The following is a 22,698-nucleotide window of genomic DNA, read 5'->3' as shown; positions in this document are numbered from 1 at the left end:
TGTCACTCATCGGCACTACCTAGAGTCAGCTCATCTCATCTCTAGGGTGCTAGCAGTGCTGCACCCATCTCAAGAAATATGACGTGAAGGTGAGAATCCTCGAGCCCTCTCCCTTCCTTTTGATGAAAGAGCTGTAGGTTTGGTATAGGCAATGTGATTGTTGGCTGGGCTACAATTACCAGAAACATAACCCTATCTTTTACTGTTAAGAGATGTCTGATGAAAATAATATAAAAACTCAATCTGACATTTTGCAAAGTACTGTACCCATCATTTATATTAAGCATCCCCTATGTGTGTTTTTCAGTCCCATCATTAAGATATTTATTTCCCTTGTTTTGTTTTTGACGAGAAGAATGGAGAGAACTCATTTCATTTTTAACTCCTTTAATGGAAAAGCTGTATCAAAAACATTTTTGAAGATTTGTGGATTTGATGAGAATGTATGTTGCATCTTGGAATTGTTTCTTAGAAATCAAATTTGAAGCTTTGGCTTTATGTTTAGGCTAGGCTAGCCGTAGACTCCACAGTATGAATCAGTACAGTATTTACTGATTTATCTTAGGTAATTCAAGATATAACATGCTATTTTACCAAGCTATTTTACAAACTCATTTACTTAACCGTGGTTGGTGCATTAATAAATTTTTTTTTATCAGAAAGATTAAGGTAGTATAAGATGAACATGTTCTATGGAATCCTTTAGCATCTTATGGCCAAAGTACCCAATATTGGATGATTAAATTTTAATTGCACGGTCATTAAGGTGTATCGAAAGACCACCAACATGCCCAGTTTCAATTTGAAGGAAAGTTGGTGAAGGAAAATGCAGATGCTAGAAAATGTGCTCAGTTATTTTTGGGGATGCTCATAATAGTTAGGAATTCATACTGCTGTATCTGTAAAGACATACATTTCGGGTAAAGATATGATAACTGGGCTGGTACAATAAAATGATTCCATCTATGACAACTCCTTTATTACAGTCAAATTTCTTTTTCTTGTAAATGCTTTATCAAAATGTTATTAATGCTAACAATCTTTGCTCAGATCAGCACATTTAACACGATGGCCTCTGTATCTCGTAAACTAGAAAATAAATACATTTGCTCAGATGCATCTTCTGGCACGTAGCACTGACCCATTTTTTACATGATAAAAAATTATTCACATGATTACAGGGCAAATTAACAAAGCATCTTTTCCATACCTTTTCAAGATACAGTTTGCAAAATCATAATCGCACTGACGGAAAGACACTTCAGTGCTTGGAAATTTTGATCCAATCTCCACGAGACAGTGAATGTATTCAAAAAGTACAGCACAGTGTTCTAGCAAGCAGATGCTTTATTAGGACTTTAGGATTGACAGAGATTAGGACTTATCACTAGACCTTTTACCTGGCCACTATCAAACACGTTGACATAACATTTACTAATTAATTATTCCATTACATACTGAATACTAAAATTTATTTATAGACTTTTTGATGACATCCACCGTTATGTTTTAAAATGAAAATCAAATTTTAAGGGGTTACAGGCAGTGTGAAAATACTCACAAACTCTTAAAAGGTGAAGACAAGATGGTCAAAGCATTCTTGAGATAAGGACTATACCATATATTCTTCCTTTTCTAGTTCATAGCAAAATACCCAACTCCTTGATTATAAAAACTCCTTTTCAGCATAATCATTATCCTGAGAGCCCATTTTCTGCACAGTTTAGCCCTAAGTTATTGATCAAGAGCTCAATGAGAAAACTTCATAAGCATTTCTTTTGCAACAGTTGCAAGTACAGTACCATTACTAAACCACAATTTCTTCACAAGTCTCTTTTCCAGACAGTGCGAGTACCAACACATTATGATCTGAATTTTCTAATACATGCTGAATATAAGAACCTTATCTCATCCATGCTGGCAGAACCAGAATCATGTCTTGTAGCTAATGCAAGAGGCATCCATCCTTTAAGAGATTAATACAGTATGCCATTTTGTGCTGAAAGCATTATAGCCCCTTTCTGACCCCATCTAAATGCGATATTACACCAATGTTACCGAGATGGAAAGTCTGATTACTGTTTCCAAAGGAAGAAAGCTGATTATGAAATTTCTAAATAATTTCTCACCTGTTTAAGCAAGTTGCTATGTTACACACAGCTGAAACAAGCTCTACTTTAAGCTGAAATCAGATTTCGACTTTTTATGTATTTGATAATCAAAATGTTATATATATTTATGTACAATTGTAAATAAAGCCTGAATTCCATTTCCAAATGTATTTTGTAAACATTTTGGACCCCTTCAGAAATAGTCATGTCCAAGAGTTTCCAACAAGAAGAGAATTATTGGAAACCACCTTTCATTTTCAAAATTACCGTGGTCTTTTGATTGCTTTTTGTAATTTGGCTCTGTCACATTTATACCTAGTCTTGGTCTCGCCACTACAAAATATGCCTCCTTTAACACCTATCGGCAATGAGATCATTGGTATTCGTAACGTACAAAACTTAAAATTACCTTCACTCAAATGAAACCACACAAAGTAGAAAGATACATAGCATCTGTTATTAATCATACAATTTTGAAGCAAATACTTGCCAAGTAACTTACACAGTGTACCCCTGTAAAATTTTACAGTAACACATGACAAGAAGTAGATCTCCCACTCACCAGGTAAATCACATATTTAAGGTATTGTTTTATTCAGTACTATAATACACTTTCTTCAAGGATTTGACCATCAGGGATTCATGTTCATTTTTAGTAGTTTGGTTGCTTTAGTAAGTAAGAAAAGCATGTTTACATTAGGTTAATGATGTAAAATTGGTAAAATACAATACAGTAGAGGAAGAAATTTTGGTAACACTTCTGTTTCTAAAACACGAATTGTACATTTAAAGGTTGTGTTATACTCCTATAGTTTCATAATGCAAGTCAAAATTTACCTTTTTATAAAACTGTTTAGAAATTTGTGTTGGAGAAATTGTTTATAGTGGGTATCAACATTTTCTTGATAAAATGGACTTAGCATCCTTCCTATCAAATATTACAGTTCTAGCAAAACAGTGCTGTTTTGATCACTTAAACTATTTTTTCTTTACACTTACGAACGTTAGCAAGTAGAAAAGTTGGCCTGTAAGCAAATGGCACAGGAAAATCATTAACTATAACATTGGCTTATCTGTAGATAATAGCTTGATTCTTTATATTCCTCTCGCTGAATACTGTGTACCTACATATACAGTCAAGTCAAGAATGTGTAACTATGTTTCATGTACGCTAATTTCAGATGTACCATTGTCTTTTAAACTGACTACTTGGTATATACTACTGATTTTTGAATTAAAATATGCTTACCCAAGCCTCAATCATTTTATGGTATGTAACTGATTCTTACCAGCATACTTTATAGTAAACAATTAAGGCACTGGGAAATAATCTTAGGCAAAAAACTATTTAAATTTAATTTTTAGAGCAAATAAACTTCTTGGATGTAGTCTTGGCACTTGATTCCCTACAGAGTAATAAAACAGGAAGAACATTATCATATTGTTGCCAGATAATTAGTACCATTCATTACGCATATTGGTATTACATAATTGTACAGGCTATTTTCCCAATACTGTACAGTATATTGAAGAGCAAAGAATTTAGAAATCAGTCATAAGAGGACAAGATAAATAGATGAAATATAGCATCTTATGTAAATGACGATAAAAGGTTGACAAGGGAGATGGAAATGAAGTGTTGCACGGTCCTCTCAAATATATTCAAGTTTACAATGACAAATAAAATCAAGAATGGTTATGTTTACATTGCATACTCTTATACAACAGGGAAAATGATCGAAAAGATGCATAGATGATTAAAATAAAATAAGGAAAATTAAAAGAAAAAAATTTAAAAGGTTAAAATAAAAGAAGGGGTATTATAAAAAAAAGTGGTCAAATTAAAGGGAAGGACAATTTTTAATAAATCATAATAGGCGATTCAAAATCGTAGATTATATGTTTTAAATCAAGGTACCCAGATTATACAACTAGTGTCCATAACTTATAGAGTTTACCGTAAATTCAAGCACTGCTTATTGTGTTTGTTGGAATTTTCCTACCAGAATTATGAAAATCAGAATACAGTTAAGGAGGTAAATAAATGGTTTACAGGGCTACTATCTACTGACATACAAAGCTGGGTCGACATCACAGAGCAACAAGGGTAAACCAAGTACATTAAGCTGCTTGTGGTCTTCCTGTGGTTCAGTCAGCATATTATTTCAGGACACTTACAGCAAGAATATCTTGGTGCTTGTTCAGCAACAATGGACATTTAAGTAAAGGAAAGAATCCATGGCTCAGATACTGTACTGAGCAATTAAATGAAAAATGTGAAAAGTAACTGTACATTAGGTAGAATACTGTAACAGCTGCTGAAAAACACAACTCGTAAATGAGACTTGAAAGACAGATGTTAATCGGAACTCCACAAGAGCAAAATATTAGAGTAATTATAAAGAAAATCTTTGGAAAACCAGTTTAAAACTTTGCAGACTGCATTTTCTTCTTCCTGTTCAAAATCTGATTTGACAACAAACAATACTAGGTTGATCTTAGGTTCAGTGAATAAATGTAGTCAAATACTGCAGAACAAAAGTATCTGGCAACACTGTTATAGTAATATTAACATTCCAAAGTATAACCAACCAGAATAAACTCAGTTGCTAAAGCAGTGCTAAGACAAACTTCAGAGAGGGCGAAACGAAAGTGAAATGAAAGCTTATTCAAAGTGATGCAAAATCACTCAAATTAAAATATCTTGCAATATCAAATAAAATTATATACAGCTTGGTCACGTAAAAGAATTATATCTACTTGATCCCATGTTTTAAAGGCACAATATACCAAAAGATGCTACAAGACCATTAAAAAAATGACGAGATCCTTAAATGCTTTCTTTGGTCATCTGAAAGACTTCCTCCATAAAAAAAGATAAAGCTAATGCAGTAAATGAAGTGATGCCAAAGTTTACATAAACCCCCTCTCAGTGACATAGAGTAATACTAGTAAGTAAGCCTTTCACAGTAACTCTTGGACTAGATAACCAAAAAACACTGTCTTGTGTAACTGTGGAAAAGAGACCTCACAATAGCTACCTCTGGGTTAAAACTTCACGATACGCAACACTGTAATATAGTACATAAACTGTTGGAAGTTACTGGTTTATAGTACTTTTACAAATAGAAAGCTTAAGAAACTTGGAAAGTATTGCTGCAACCTTAATATGATTAATCACCACTTTTTTTTCCATGTGAAAGGGAATAAAAAATTGATTTCGTGAAGGACAAAAGTGACTTCTTCCCTATAAGTGTTTTCATTCCTAAATCACGGATTCAAAGATGCATTGACAGCATCACATGATTACACTCACTGAGTTTGTGTACACACACATTTCCATAAAAGCTAGTATTTATAAGGCCTTGACATTCACTCAAAAATAGTTTTATTAAATGAGCTTGAGCTTGATTGGCCCATAAAAAAAAAAATTTTTTTTCACAATGGACTTCATCACACTCACTCTGGAGCTGGTACCCACGAGGACCAAGAACTGCACTAGAAAGTTTTCATAATGTTTCTTTCAAATCTATGTTATGACTTTCATCACAACTGTGCAGTTGCTCCTTAAATATCACATGTTGTTGCCTGTCACTGCCGGGATTAAGTTTCTACTGGCTGCTTATTTCTCACTTTTTTGTCGGATATCGGAAAGTTCCTTCCTTGCCTGCAGACCCTCGTCGAATGACTCCTCCAGATACAGGGGGACTCACACTGAAATGACATGAAACTCAGTGACGGTAACACCAAAAATACACAAAGCCGTATCACGGGAAAGAGGTGGTCAAGTCACACTTCCAAATTGAAGTAAACAAGAGGACATTGGTGGAGGATTCCTTTGGTGGAAATTAGCACCATTCCCACTAAGCTGAGCCTTTAGCTCCTCCCCGTCTGCTTTTGTTACATCAATCTGCTTGTACATTGCTGCCAAATCTCCCCAACATATGATTGTGCCTCTGTATTTTGTATACATCAAAATTTGAAGGAATCTTAAGGTGACATGATTACCCATAATTACATGAAATTATTAATGCATTAAGGACATATAATGAAAGGATTAGAGAAGTATAACTTTCGGAGCTTTAGAGGAAGAGGTTTAGAATTCAGAAACCTCCACAGGTATTGGAGGAGAAGGTGGCAGGCTGTGTAATAGAAAGAGAAGGAATGCCAGACACAGGTGAATCCGGTAGCTCATTACAGTTAAGCTATTAATTCTCATGGAAAAATTCCAAAATATCTTTTACCTATTTGCCCATTGTTCTACACATCTATCTGTGGGTCTTGAAAGTTCTGGTGTCTGGGCATTAGAAGTTCCAGACCGATGTACTCTCATACTGACACGCTGTTCACTTTCACTTCCTGAACGCAGCCTTCCTACTCCTGAAAAAGAACAATTAAAAATTTTGGTAGTGTTAGGAAGATCGTCTGAAACATAACAGCTGTTTCTTTATGGAAAATGTAATTCGTTTTGTATGTAATCAGTGACTGTAGTACTGTATTCTAATTGAAATAATTGGGTATGATAAGGCACAAGCCATAGAACAAGATTAATTTCATATATGATTACAATACAAAAGAAGCTCTTGATAGATACACACAAAAGTTGTATGAGCCTGTTCAGATTATCTGTTGACAAATAGCATGGAAAGAACATTATTGCCATTTCAGTATAGTTGGGAGGGGGGTGGGGGTGCCATTCACCATTCCCATCTCTCATTCATGCTTTGCATACTTGACTGGAGTAGCTGTGCCTCTATTTGTGGCCGATGAGTCATATCAGTTCCCTCCCCCTTTTTTTTTATCATAATCTCTACTGTGGCTGCCTAAAAATGAGCTCATTATTTTTAGCTTTATCTTGTAATCAAGTTTTATGAATTGTATTCACTTTCATTATTCATTTAACTTTATCTGGCAAAAAATTAAAGCACAGCAACTTTTTGTAATTCATTTGATACACCTATTAAATCAGTATAAGATAAAAAAGCACAACAGTCGTTTAATTCAAACCCACCCAACAGTTTTTCTGGGGGGCGGTAGATTTACGCACTGGCATGTCCAGTATATTTAGGCAGCTGGAACATTTTTACTAACCCCAACTCCAATACAGTTTTACAAACCCTTGACTCCAGTAACCTAATAATTGCTTCTAACTCTGATTTCACAATACTTAGAAATTAGTATAACAGTTAAAAAAAATTGACATTTACAATAACATTAAAAAACCATATTGCAGGTCAGCAACAAAATTTTTAGAGCAAGGAAAATTTGATTATCTTGGGGCCCCACTGTCTACAGTTTTACAAAAAACAGAAAAAAAAGTATTAACGCTATCTAGAGTTCTGAATACAGTCTCTTTTTCGTACCATTAAAGCAATGTAAAACCAACTACAGTATTAGCAAAAGTGTGTAAAACTTACTACCTGCCACTTTGGCTAATCCTACCTAGCTATGGAATGTCCATACTTTTTCAAATTGATTATGGGACTACCTTTTGACCTGGTTAATACAGCAATCTTTCCACTATAGCAGTAGTTCTAAAGAGGGTGAAGAATACAGAAATGCAGTTAAGAGAATGGTCATATGTTTACCCCAAAACCCTAGACTAACTTTAAAATTTGCTTAGTCTACCCAAGGCATATGCTTATTTATTAACAATAAAGGATTTAAAATAAAGAATACAGAATTTGATGCATTTTAACTCATACCTTAAATTGATGCTTGCCTTTGGGAAAAGTAAGCTAGCCTTCAAAACTCAGTTCCTATTGGTGAGTCTGGAGGGTTATTAGCATACTGGTACAGTATTTCACAAATCAGATTACTAACGTCAGTGTATAGTCTTATATCCGGAAATCTGTTAGCATACTGTAATTAAGCAGTTCAAATCTTTTAGTGACAAAATAACTGTTATAATCCCCATACTTCTTTTGCAACACAAGCCAATATAAAATGGAAAGGTGGGCTACATATGAGCAAACTGGGACAATTAAGTTCCACTATGAAATAATTGTTAAGAGAGGGTGGAAAGTAAGATCAAAGAAAAATACTATGAATAGAGGTACAGTACGAGGAATGAAAAGAGTTGCAGCTAGGGGCCAAAGGAATGCTGCAAAGAACCTTTAAGTAATGCCTACAGTGCGCTGCATGAGATCACTGATAAAACTGATTTCATAAGACATTTCTGTTAAAAACATACCTTTAGTAATCTAGTATCAGCAGTTAAAATATCTACATACAATATCTTCTTTTTCTTTTAACGTGCTTTTATTCCATTTTTGTAAGCACGATGCCTTCTTTTGAAGGACTTTTGATACAGTATATATGTTTCATGTATCATACCCGACCCAACGCCCTTTCTTCCCAGCAGCGAGAAGTTATTGCGCGGGTATGGCGAGAGTTCGAGACGTGTGAGATGTTTGTTATGTTTTTAGAAGGTGTTGTATATAGTATGTTAAATACTCTTTGCCTCTTAAAAAAGTTTGTTCTCTATGGCCCAACACCTGTTATCATATTAAACAGGAATTGTATATGATGGCTGTATTGCTTATGGTAACCAGTTTCAAAATATAAATTTAATAACACTTCATTTTACTTCTATTCCTATTTGTGAAAAATTGTCCTGATTCATTGCCTAAATCATGACTGAAGTGCATAGGATAGTTTAGTCCTCCTACAAACATCCTCAAAGTAAATGAAGTGCTCTGAATCATTTTCTCCTGTATTATAAATAATAAGAACCAAGTACTGTAGTGCAGTGTAAAGTCAAAATATATAAAATGGTTCAACTCTGTAACTTTGTCTCAAAGCTTAACTAGGATAGACTAGGGTATGGGACTTATCATAACCTAGGGTAACCTACATTCACTAGGTGTGATGAAAGGCAAATGCAGTCAACGGTAAATGGGGAAACCATGGACTTCATCTCCAGTTTTTTAAGTAACAGGTAGCAGGGTGGTGGTGTTGATAGTTTTTGTAGTGAGCCTTGGCACGTCATGTCTGGTGTTTCACATGGCAATTTTATGTAACCTTGATACTTATATTTTCAACTGTACTCTGTTTCAACTCATCTTTCATGGAAAAATTTAACATTGATATATGGTCATGGCAACAGAGGATGAGAGAAAAATGATAGAGGAAGGACATGAGGGAATAAACAAATGCTTATGAGAGAGAGAGAGAGAGAGAGAGAGAGAGAGAGAGAGAGAGAGAGAGAGAGAGAGAGAGAGAGAGAGAGAGAGCATTGCATTACAGGACTATGCCTAGCCTTTTTTCAAAATGTTGATTGACAAAATTCAGTAAACATTTTTTCAAAATGTTGATTGACAAAATTCAGTAAACATTTTAACATTAAATAATGTACCTACCCGTTCATAAGTTAAGGCCATCGAAAAATGCCTAAGATTTTCAGTTAGCTTGAGCTTTTCCTTATCACTTATTATTATCTATATATTCCTCATTATCGTTACCCTGTTCAAGGTAAAATCAGCACACTGTAGAAAAACACATCTCTTAATGAGCCTCTAATAACAGATTTTTAATTTCCCTTATGATTAACAAGTACTTTTCAATGATGTTGAGCTTTTGCTGTATGTAGTAGCAAAGGGGAATGCATTCTTGAATGTAGGCTCATGCTGATTTTACCTCACACCAGCCTTCCCCACTCATAATGTCTGTCAGTGTCAACAAAATAAACTGATACTCGATTCAGACCACAAGGATGTTTATAAAATTTTATGGGTTACTAGCCAATAAATTGCTGAATGTAAGAAAAGGCAGAAACTTATTTCAAAAACCGTTAGAAATGAGGTGCTTCTTTCAGCGTCACTGGGAAAGCATTTCTAACGCTTAGCTTCATAAGGCTCATATGGGACAAGCACTTTGATGATACACCATTTTTCATTTTAAATCAATCTCTGCAATATTTTAAACATCAATAACCTCTTGGTTTCCATAAAATACAGCCCAGCTTTTTTAATAGCAAGTTCTCCAATTTTCTCCCACCAGAATTTTAAAGAGATACTCTAGCATTACCCTCATCTCCCAGTGCACTGTAGGTCTGACCTGTTTTATTCCTATGACATGATTTCTACTTCATTTCATACATCAAGCAATATAAGAGTTAGTACTACTGTACAGTGGAACCCCCTCCTATTTGTGGTTCTGGATTTGCGGCTTCACCTACTCGCAGATTTCTTTGCGGAACATACAGTACTGTATACACATTATTCACAGTACTTTTCATAGAGAAATATTAACAAATTACTGTATTTTCATATCATTTTCATGACTAAATGTACTTTTTGTGATAAAACTTAAAATATTCATGTATAAGCATTTTTAGAGGGGTTTTTGGTGTTTTAAACTATCAAAATAGGCAGTTATAATCATTTTTAGAGGGGTTTTAAGTATTCGCGGATTTGAGCTATTCGCGGGGGCAGTGGTACACATCCCCAGCGAATACCAGGGGTTGATTGTATTAAGATCAGCATGAAAGGCAATAACACATACAAATTTCAAAATAAAGAGGAATTTGGTGAGTTCTGACCAAGCCAGTTGTGTATTTTTTACAATTTTATCCACGATTTAATGACTTTTATCAATTAAAGAAAACTTTATGAAGAAATCACAACAAACCTAAGCAATGACTTGAGTCTGTAGTACTGTTTCCTATTGTACAGGCTGTCAGGTATAAAATGCCTATTACAATCACTGTTAAAAAATGTGCAGTCTATTTCTTTGGCATATTTACAGTAGTTTCATACATTTTAAAGGACGCTTGTGAAATATATATTGTTTATTAAAAACATTAAATTTCACATCAGATAAGTGCAGATTGCCACATTGCGATTACACAGATAACAGTTCAGTTTCAGCTGAAGATCTGAATTCAAAAGTCAGACTAGATCATTTGCCACAACCACCTCCTTCTCTAGTTGTTCAATACATTCATCAATATTCCTTACTGGTTCCTAAATTCACATCATTATGGGCCAGGTTTATCTGTAGCAACTCAAAAGGACAAATTTATCATTAAAGTTATTTTTGCACCTTTTGGGTATAATCCTATCTTTCATATAAATAAGTAATTTGGTAGGAATTCAAAGTCTATTTGATAACATTCTAGAAAGAAGGAATTAATCTAATCAACAGCTGATATCATGAGCAGTGTTGCCATGACATACTGGTAATGGAGACAATATTCCAATGACAGATTAGCTGACACCATCTATAGTAATACGATTGTTGACTTAGAAAAGATAGGGTGCATTTGCTAACTTCCACAAAGTGAAATCAAGTGGCAGATGGTTTTCACAGATGGAGTGTATTGGTAGATGGGATAGTCCGTGAATTTTGTGGCTAATCTCATCAAAACAAGACAACATTGGTCATCCTGTTTTATACTGTGTCCAATTTCTTGTTAAGAGGTAACATACTTCAGTTATGGCTTTTGAATAATTTGGAGTACTGTACTTCATATTGGCTTCAATTTCCAGTTGGGCTCTGAATGGTGGTTTCCTGTTTAACAAACAGTAATACTGTAATTATAATAAGGACAGTAACTGAGAGACATCCTGTTTAACCATATTCCACAACGTTTATGTCAAGAGTGATCTGATATTACTACTACTGTACCAGGGATCTGACTCAAGAGTTGGGATTTTTTTTTTAAATCAGCACCCACTCTTTGTGGTACCAAAATGTTACACTTCCCATTACTCCACACCTTTTATTAAAACAACATGAAATAATGTGAGAGGTAGTTCAACTAGAGGTAGAAGTTAGAGTTTGCCTCTATGTAAGATTATAGTAAATTTTTTAAAAATGTAAATTTATCCAAAACAAAGTACAGTACGAATTTTACTTGACCTTTTGAAAGAATTATCATTACACCAGTCCAAAATAGAATACTGAATGTTTCACATGAAGTACCTTATACTACAAATTCAACCAGATGCTTAAAACAGGCCACCATATTTCAAAAGGAAATATGCAGAACAAAGTACTAGGTCTAATTTACCTCACAAGATAAATTTACATACTCTTAAAAAAAATTAGTGTTCTAAGCCTTGAAACCTAAAAATATTTCCAGCAAGTGGTGGATTGTTGAAGGAGCTCTTGGTATCACACAGGATTACTAGTTATGCCTGCAAAGGGAGTACCTGCCTAAAATTCATAAGGTCAAAGATGATGTTATAGTTTTTGTAAACCAAGATAACTCCTAGGAGGCAGTGTGTAATGACAGGAAGGATGAGATCTTCAAGCTAAGCTTAAGCTAGACAGACTGAAGAACAGATTGTTGCAGTTTGCAAAGCCTCCTTATCCATTATATCAGCTGCAAAATTCAGGTCATCTTAACACAACCCTTCTGAGAAAGTTCATCCAAAAGCAAAGATATTCATCACCATCTTGGTTATGGCAGGCATTCAGAGGGGGTGTGACATCGCATGACCTGAACAGCCATGCCAGTGAAAGGACTTAATATCCAGCTAAATAGAGTATATAAATATAAAGTGAGTTCTAACTACTCTTCTGTGCCTTGTGCTCCTTCTGCCAGAACTCCCTTCAGGCCTAGGTCTTGCCTTCATCTATGCCCTCTCTCCATGAATTCCTAGGTCTTCCTGCTGTTTTTGTTCTGCTGCCTCCTTATTCACTGCTTTTCTAACCAACTGTTCCTCATCCCTTCTCATCATGTATCAAAATGTTTCAATCTTTTTTCCTAGTCTCTTCATACCAAATCTCCACCAATTCATCAGTCACAGTGTGAATTTCCAACCATACTCCATCCAAACATCTGAACATTCTAAAGCCATTTTAAATCCTTTAGACAGCCAGAGTGGTTGGACAATAAGATAGAGAGATCCAGAAAATAAATTAGATGAAGTATGAATATCTAAGGGTGGTGCTGAGAGAAAACCCTAGAGTAGCATTAGCATGTAATAGTCCCCCATTTCCCTTATCAGATCTAATGTTTCTGCCAAACAGAGTGGTACTGGCCCTATGTACCCATATGAAGTCTGCTCTCTCTACTAACGGGACATTTTCATTTACAAGTATTTTAACTCTCTCCATTTCATCCATGCTGCAGCTACTCTCATACTGCTCTCTCAGCTTCTGCTTCACAGTCTAGTGCATCCCCAAGGTAAAAAATTTTCTCTCTATCCTAAGACCTACTCTCTACCTCAAAAGGGTTCTGAACTCCGTTCTCTTGTCCTTTTGCTCTTATATTGCATTTTGGTTATCAAAAATCTTGCTTCATGTATATTTTATAATCCCGATCACCTCTTGTTATATTCAGTACAGTTTGGTTCCAAACATTACCCACGACCACCACTTGGTCACTTTCCTGACAATTTACTTTCCAGTTGCCATAAACGTTTTGATTACATTGATTTTCAGTCCTCTCCTCTCCTTTCCATTCTTCCTCAGATTCTGTAGTCAGCACTAGGTTTACTGCATAAAGCAGCCTCCTAGATCTCCCCCTTCCTGTACTCTTGTAGCTTCTTCCACTCCTATAATAAACAGTAAAGGGCTCAATGCTGAGCCTTCATCATCACCAACATTGATCTCACATTATTCTGATGCACCTACCACTGTCTTCATTTAATTTGTGTCTTCCTGGCAAACTTCCTGCATAATAACCAATTAATTATTTGTCTTGGTTTCTGCTGAATGCTCCTTCAAAATCCACAAAAACATTGTGTAGTAACCAGAACTCACAAGCAACCTGCAGAAAAGTGTGACTATGCAGTATACTATATTTGCAAATCAACCGCCAAGTCAGTAGTACTTAATGTGGCTGCCATCAGAGTGTTTTGGAGGTTGACCTGGTGGTTTACTTTTCTGCTCCCTCAATTTTGTGATGATTTTACGTTTTGGTTCTCGTGTGTTTTCCATCTGATTTCATTGCAATATTCATCCACCATGTCTCTATACATGAAACAAAAGTTATTAGAACTAACCCTCAAACAGAAGTTAAGACTTATGTGAGAAAATTGGAAAACCTTATAAGTGAATGTTACACTGGATCACTGATAATACACAAGAGCAAAGTACATACTAAAAAAATTCAATGGGTTTCTCAAGTTGTCCAAAAGTTCTTGTGCCACAGTCTCTCACTGTACACTTCATGAGGCCCATGTTTAGGATCTTGAAAAGATCATTTATGAGTGGTTTACTGTTAAGCGTCCAGAAGGCACATGTATTTCAGGTACAATAGTTCAAGAGAAGGGAGAAGATATTTAGTCAGCCCAAGGGATAATAAAATCAGATTTGATTCAGAGGAACAGTAGCTAGCAGATCAGCCTTCCGCTGAAGAATTTAAAGGAACCTTTCTTTCTCAAGTTGATCAAGAATTAACACTGACTCCCAATCAAATTTATAACACCGACATGGCTAGCACTAATCAAGTAAAATGATATATTCTAGGAAAATATCAGAAATCTCATCGTTTTAAGAATGTAATACCTGTACCTCTCGAATACTGTTCGTGATAAAACGTGGGTGGATAATATTTTTGCAGAGTGATTCAAGGATGTATTTGTACCAAGTGCTAAGGCTAATTTAACCCTTTAACGCCGAAGCCCTATTTACAAAAACGTCTCCTGTATGCCGGCGGTGTTCGGTGAGTTAGCGCGAAGCGGAAAAAAGTTTTTCAAAAAATCACAGCACGCTTAGTTTTAAGATTAAGAGTTCATTTTTGGCTCATTTTTTTTGTCATTGCCTGAAGTTTAGTATGCAACCATCAGAAATGAAAAAAATATCATTATCATATATAAATATTGGAATATATGACAGCGAAAAAAAAAAAAACTCGTATATAATTGTATACAAATCGCTGTAAGCAAAACGGTTAAAGCTAATGAGTTAATTTTTTTAGTTGTATTGTACACTAAATTGTGATGATTTTGGTATATAATAAATTTTAAAACGATCAAAACAACACAGAGAAAATATTATCACAAAATGATGCATGAATTAAGTAACGTCTTGGACGTAAAAAAATGTTTTTCAAAAATTCACCATAAATCGAAATATTGTGCTAGAGACTTCCCGTTTGTTGAAAAATGAAGCTAATTGATTGAATATTACTAGACTGTAAGTGTTTTAGCTTACAATTGCAGTTTTGACCATTTCGGCCGAGTTAAAGTTGACCGAAAGTCGAATTTTTCTATTTATCGTGATTTATATGGAAATATTTCAAAACTGATAAAAGCTACAACCATGAGTTATTTTTGTTGTATTGTACATGAAATTGCACACATTTTCATATATAAAACTTTATGTAACGACTAATATAAAGCGGTGCAAATATTACGACAATGAGACGAAAGAATTTCTGAGATGTTCGCAGAGTTACAGCGCAGAGCGTAAGGAAAATGTTTTTTTTAAATTCACCATAAATCGAAATATTGTGCTAGAGACTTCCAATTTATTGCAAAATGAAGTTAAACGATTGAATATTACTATAATGTAAGAGTTTTAGCTTACAATTGCGTTTTACCATTTCGGTCGAGTTAAAGTTGACCGATGGTTGAAATTTAGCAGTTATTGTGATTTATGTGAAAATATTTCAAAAATGATAAAAGCTACAACCATGAGTTATTTTCTGTTGTATTCTACATGAAATTGCGCACATTTTCATATATAAAAGTTTATGTAACGACTAATGTAAAACGATGCAAACATTACGACAACATGACGAAAGAATTTCTGAGATGTTCGGCCGAGTTACAGCGATGCAGGCGTAAGGAAAAAATTTTTTTCAGAAATTCTCCATAAATCGAAATATTGTGCTAAAGACTTCCAGTTTGTTGCAAAATGAAGGTACATGATTGAATATTACTAGAATGTAAGAGTTTTAGCTTATAATTGCATTTTTTTACTATTTCGGTCAAGTTAAAGTTGACAAGCTTGAAATTTTGGCAGTTATCGTGATTTATATGAAAATATTTCAAAACTGATAAAAGCTACAACCATGAGTTATTTTCTGTTGTATTCTACATGAAATTGCACACATTTCCATATATAAAACTTTATGTAACGACTAATATAAAACAGTGCAAACATTACGACAACGTGTGAAAGAATTTCTGCGCGGACGTAAGGAAAAAGTTTTTTTCAAAAATTCACCATAAATCGAAATATTGTGCTAGAGACTTCCAATTGGTCGCAAAATGAAGGTAAATGATTGAATATTACTAGATCGTAAGAGTTTTAGCTTAAAATTGCGTTTTTTGACCATTTCGGTCGAGTCAAAGTTGACCGAAGGTTGAAATTTTGGCAGTTATCGTGGTTTATATGAAAATATTTCCAAACTGATAAAAGCTACAACCATGGATTGTATTTTGCTGTATTGTACATGACATTGCGCACATTTTCATATATAAAACTTTATGTAACGGCTAATATAGGACAGTGCAAAAATTACGACAAAATGACGAAAAGAATTTATGAAATTTTCGGCTGAGTTACGCCCGTGCGTAAGAAAAAAGTTTTTCAAAAATTCACCATAAATCGAAATATTGTGCTAGAGACTTCCAATTTTTGCAAAATGAAGGTACATGATTGAATATTACTAGAATGTAAGAGTTTTACAATTGCGTTTTTCGACCATTTCGGTCGAGTCAAAGTTGACGAAGGTTGAAATTTTTTACAATTGCGGTACATCCACTCGCACCCAACAGACATTTTAGTCGACGATGATATCGTCAATAGGCGTTTTGAGTTGGTTAAAGAAAAAAGGCTTACCTACTAGTAATAAAATTGTTCTTTTGCTGGACAACTGCTGGGCATACTCTGCCATAGGAAAGCTTACCTAAAGCAGTGTTATCACTTTAAACCTTCCCCATAATATAACCACCCTCATCCATCCCATGTGTTTGGCTTATTTAGTACATGTATTGCTACTCATTAGGGTCAAACGAGCGACAACACATAATGACTTCAGTCAATTACAGAAAATTATAAATTACCAGATTCGTTTAGAGAATTCATGACCCTTTCTCTACTTAAAGAATGCCGTTGTGTTATAAAACATAAAAGGACAATTGTTTTTTAATTATTACTTACTAATTTATATGATGTTACTGACGCAATGATGCGGGTTTGGATTATGATAGGCATGGGTAAACCACGATACCAATATATTCAATTTACTCAGTCCTGGAATTAAGCGGTTAAAGATAAAAAGGCTGATTCATCCATCTACTTCATTAACCATGTTTAGTCCAATAAAATTTGTTCTTTGCTACCCAACCACACATTACAAAGTTGAGAACAAAACTGACTGTGGTGCGTGTCCACCTCTCACTATGAAAATCGTTAGCTCTCTCACCCCGATAGTCCGCTCACTCGATAAGAGCTTACCTAAAGCAGTGTTATTTCACTTTAAACCTTAGCAAGACAATATTCTTTGGTAACCCAACTAAATATAAATCAAACATTCATTTGTACACAAACCTGCATCTCCACCGATATCATATACAACATAAACATATTCCCATTGATTTTTGGCTTATTTAGTACAAGAAGATGACTTATCATCATGTCATGTGAAAAGTTACAGGATGTTCATTGATGAGGCAGAGGGGGAGGAATTTGAGGGTTTTAATGTTTAGTAACAAACAGTCATGAATGAACTATGGGATCTAGTGCGCATGCATCACACCAGCTCACGATGAGTGAGAAAACTGATGCTTCGGTTGCAGTTATGGGAGCAGAACAGATGGATGCCGATGGTGAAAAAGATAATCCTGAGCCTCTGGTTACAGGGAAAGAAGCTTAAAATGAATTCATGACTTTAAAGTTTGCTGAGCAATCATTTTACAAGCTTACACAATATGATGGGTCTTCACATCATTCACAATGATCTTATCCACCCATGAAGGAAAGCTTGTAAGCAAGCTAACATAGGATAGTTAATGCATGTACTTTCCATGCTGGCAAAATCTTCCCATCATCTGAACCTGCAACTACCAATTAGCCTCAACCCTTAATCCTTCTCTCACCAACTCCTACATCTCACTCCCTTCAGTGGATGTTCCTGTCAGCAACATTACTTTCAAGTGCTTATCTGTATTATATATACAGTAGCGGACCAAGGTAACGGACTGGTATATCGTACTTACAAATACATCGGTGTGAAATGGAAATATCAACAAATATATCGGTGTGAAATGGAAATATCGAATTGAGGGTTTTCACCTCCGGATTGGCTGTCAAACGGTTTTTTTCAAATCAGGCACTCTTAGTGGGTACACCACTCGCTTAGCAGCATCCCTTGTGTTATTGTTACTGTTTCTCTATTATTTTACATTGCTTCCAGCTTTAAAAATTAAGCTAAAGCTTTTACTGTCTTGCAGTTTATATTAATAAACAGCTGTTTGCCAATGTAAGTTACCATAACTAACACATGTTTACTAAGAGTTGCGTTATAGTTGTCTTGTTAAAAACATGTTTATTTTCAGTGTAATTCCATAAATGAAAATCAAATACATTTTTATTCATCTGTCACGCAATGGAGGTGTTAAGATACAGCTGTATGCCACTTAAGATACAGCTGTATGCCACTAACTTGAAGCAAGGTATCATAGCTGTTTTTAAAGAAACGAATAATGAGCAGACTCCAAACCGATTTCGGGGCAAAAGGAATGCCTGAAACTGACAAAATCACATATGTACTTCATTTAATTTACTGTATTTATAAATATAGTAGTTGCAGTTTTTAAACCCAGATTTGATAATTTACGAAAGAAATCTCTCTGAATTAAGTTTCATTCGGTAACTAAAGACAGTAAAATGCAATCAGCTGATGATTTTAAGAATGTAAACAAAACCAGAATGCAAATGGCACATGATCACTCGGTTCATATTTTGTAATACAATATGACAATAATACATGCAATATTAGATACACTGTTATCTTATTAGCTTCCACATTACATTGCATCCTCCTTTCATTTTTATACAATCACTGTAAGGCTCTTTTCCCATCTGGTTCTTTCTCTCCCTTTACCAGGATTTAATCTCTTCTACTAAGCTGATGGATGACTGGAGCCCCTACTGCTTTCATGAAGTTACTGTTATTCCACATGGTCCTGGGTTTTTCCGCTCTTCATTTTCCTAAGGGCCCTTTTCGGCTGGAGTTCTCTCTACCCATCCTTCTAGTATGCTTATATTCTCCAGTTCCTATTAATTTTCTTCATTCATAAGGTTTTCAAAAAGGTGCAGCCAGTGTTCCAGTATCATCATTTTCAGCTTTAATTTCTGCATTTTCATCATTATTTACTTTGCTTATTTTAGTTTTTCCATTTCTCCTCAGCCACTTTGCTTGTTCCTCCCAACTACTCTGCCTTGCAAGCTGTCTCTTAACCTTTCTCTTTTACGTACATACCGCTCTATCCTGTATCAGAGCTTGAGAGCCCTTTGTATATCTTGAGATTCCAACACTAAGTCTATCTCTCTATAACCCTTCATTGATGTCCCTGACATCGTGATAAGTTGAAATAGCTTGAAGTCAACCAAGATTAGACAACCACAACTCAGACGATGTCTTTGGATGTGAGGCTGGAGGTTGTGGTTTCTACATCACAATCACAGGAGGCAAAATTAAGTTTGTTTATGCTATATTGCTTAAACTCATGCTATATTGCTTCCTCTATGTTACCTGACATGCCTGCAGAGAGCACTGATGAAGAGACACCCAGAGAACAATCATTATCAATTAGTGAGTAGATATTCAATGAAGGAACACAATTGGAGAGACAGTTTGTGGTGGTGTCTTGTCTCCAACAACCCCCGCATTGTGTTCCCTCAAAATTATTCTCAAAATTATTGTGACAAAGATGCTACCACCATTGAAGGCATCATCCCTAGTTATAAATATGGCCTGAATTTAAACTAAGGCAGTTATCAAGAAAGCTAGGAACTGGTTGACTAGGAACAGACAGCAGTGCTTATGTAAAGTGCTTCCAATAATCAGACTTCCGGTATGAATCACTTGTTAAAGCTCCCACATTTATAGTGGTCAGTGTTGAAGATAAAGACTTTTGCCAATTTCTGCTGCCATTTATACACACATATTAATTATAGTTTAGTGACAGTTGGCTTCTTATGCCAAAACTCATGTTATAATGTAAAATCTCTCCTGACAAAGGAGACTCTGGTGCTCTCCAGGGTTCATCAAGGAATCCCCAGCATGGCTGGACAAGATCCAAGGAGGGTGAGAATTAAAGACCTGCCTTTACATCAAAGTAACTCAACCTAGTCACTTGGAACGAATGATCATTAGCCACTGGGCAGTCATTTGGACGTAAAGCAATCAGTTGCCTAGGCAGTCCTCTGAAGACTCTGTTAAAACATAAGTGCAAGGATTGTACTGGGAACCTTCACTGGAGCAAGTTCAGTCACTGTAGCAAGAACAGTACCAGAGTGGTAAAAGAGGAGAAATGAATGCAAGAGTAAGCAATGAATATCACTGCTGGAGCAGCAGGCACTGTAGAGATAAGTGTAACTCAGCAGGTTTGGTCATTTAGGAAATGTTGCCAGAACTGGAGCAATCATCAGTAGATACATGATGCCAGTTGAATGCAGGAGTGGACTGTAGCAATAAATGTCACTGGAATGAATTTGATTACTGTAGCAGGAACTCTTATTGGATGAAGTTCACTCACTGCAGCAGGGACGAAGGGCCGGATCACTAGAGCAATCAGTTATGGCTTCCTCTAGGAAACCAATGTTGCAACTGGTGACAGTCAAAATTCTGATGTCTGCTGACACTTGTATGGAGATGCAATCTTGGACAATGACTTGGGGCAGAGATACCAAAAGAATGGGGGTTAGATCTCAAGACTTCTTGAGGTACATAGTCAAAAAGGAAAACGTCAGCAGTATTTCATAGCATCGGCACACCAGTAGGCATGGACATTAGTACACCATCATGACTTGTAACAACTGAGCAAGGGTTTGCTGGTATATCAATTACAGCTTCAAAGTAGTTAGAAAACTAGTGGGATATGGCATATCCATAATAGTACACCCGGAGTGGCAGCACTGATGCAAACATTATTGAAAAGTGACTCGCCATGGAATCACTTACAAGTAGTTTGGCCTGTAGGCATGTAAGAAATCAAATGCACATGCAATGAAGCAAGCAGAGGCAGGTAGTCCAGTCATCAGACTTTGAAGGAGAGGAGCAGGTACCTTGTCAGTAGGCCAAGGTGTGGAGTGAACTTGGTGAGAGATGTGGACAACCCCGATCAACGGGCAAAGCAAGCATAGAGTGAGTGTAGCCAGTAGCCATCTGTTGTGAAGATGAGGTAGGTGATAAGTGAGCGTGGCTATGTATTGGGCCATTGTGTTGGTTTAGGAAGTGAAAAAAAACATAGAAAACTGAGAAATACATAGATACATATTTTCTGCATTCTTCCGTTTCCTATGCTTTTTTACTCTCACTGCAACAGCCCGATATCAGCCATGCTCACTTACCACCTACCTCATCTTCCTGACAGCTTGTTACTAGCCATATTTGCTCAATACTTGCTTGGCCAACAGACAAGGGTTATCCTCAAGCAGTCTCGCTTTGCCCATTTGACAAGGGAACCTGCTCTTCTCCTGCATATCTTTCGTAACAACTTCCTTTGGGCACGTCCAATCGGTCTAGAAATGACTTATATCACCCTGAACTACAGTGGTTGATAGTCTTGTTTTTCATGTTTTAGTAAAATAAATTATAATTTTCAGCTTTATAAATTAATTGTGATTTTAGGAATTTAAGCAAGCTCCCAATTTAATCTTTGATAATTTCTTTTAACCATCTGTGGCACAATAGAGGCTTTTTAAAGAAACCAAAATTTAATCTGGTTAGAGGGCAATCAGTAATACTGTAAGAGTCCATATTTTCTATCCAGTAAATTAATTTCAAGATACAAACTCAAAATGACTGTTACCTGGGTTTTTCAGAAGTTTTTGTTTAAAAACTTCCCTTGGCAGATAAGCATAGAAAATTGATCAGTATAAAAAAAAAGCAGAAAAAGTATAAAATTACAACAGGAATTGATATCAAGATAGACATTTGGTGAAATAAAGATTAATAACTTTAACCAGATCACCGAGTTAAACATTCTTTACTCTCATAAGGGTGCTCATAAGGATTTGTTGTCAATGAAGTATATCTCAAGTATTTAATAATTGGACGAATGCAAGTGTTGTTGACTACATATGGTTTTGCATTCTCTGCATTCAGGGAGTGGACCAGGTGGCTTATTCATCAAATACCATTTCCAAGGAGGGACAACAGTTCTTCAAAGTGGTATTCTTTTTCAACAGACACTACAGTTTAACAATTGGCTTAATCTGTTTTGATCTGCTGTTGCCAGATTCTTTATCCCACAATGCCTGCCATTTACTAGAGATGACAGGTTTTAGAAATGGTAACAAACCAAACAGGAACAGGTGTATGTGATATAACCATAGTGGTTCAGGCTATGGCTACTTTGGTAGCAGAAAGAAAACCTATTTGCTGAACAGAGATTTTTTGGGGGACAATTATGAAAGGCTCCATAAGCACTTCTACTCAGAAAATTACAAATTT

At 35.6% G+C, this 22,698-nt stretch overlaps 1 protein-coding gene across 3 annotated transcripts in view; it reads right to left on the bottom strand.

Annotated features, from left to right (window-relative positions):
- Window positions 1-962: 962 nt before the first annotated feature.
- dco (discs overgrown) overlaps window positions 963-22,698 on the bottom strand; it is a 109,866-nt gene continuing 88,130 nt past the window's right edge. For all 3 annotated transcript variants that reach the window (XM_067114859.1, XM_067114860.1, XM_067114861.1), the window contains 2 exons: window positions 6,356-6,491; window positions 963-5,825 (listed from right to left, as the gene is read on the bottom strand). In XM_067114859.1, the coding sequence (XP_066970960.1) occupies window positions 5,741-5,825; window positions 6,356-6,491 (221 nt within the window). In that variant the 3' untranslated portion in view covers window positions 963-5,740. The remainder of the gene's footprint in view (window positions 5,826-6,355; window positions 6,492-22,698) is intronic.

Source organism: Macrobrachium rosenbergii, chromosome 13, assembly GCF_040412425.1.
Source record: "Macrobrachium rosenbergii isolate ZJJX-2024 chromosome 13, ASM4041242v1, whole genome shotgun sequence".
Taxonomy (NCBI): Eukaryota; Metazoa; Arthropoda; class Malacostraca; order Decapoda; family Palaemonidae; genus Macrobrachium; species Macrobrachium rosenbergii.
Note: the sequence above shows the minus strand (reverse complement) of the source record. Positions and strands in the feature narration are given on the sequence as shown.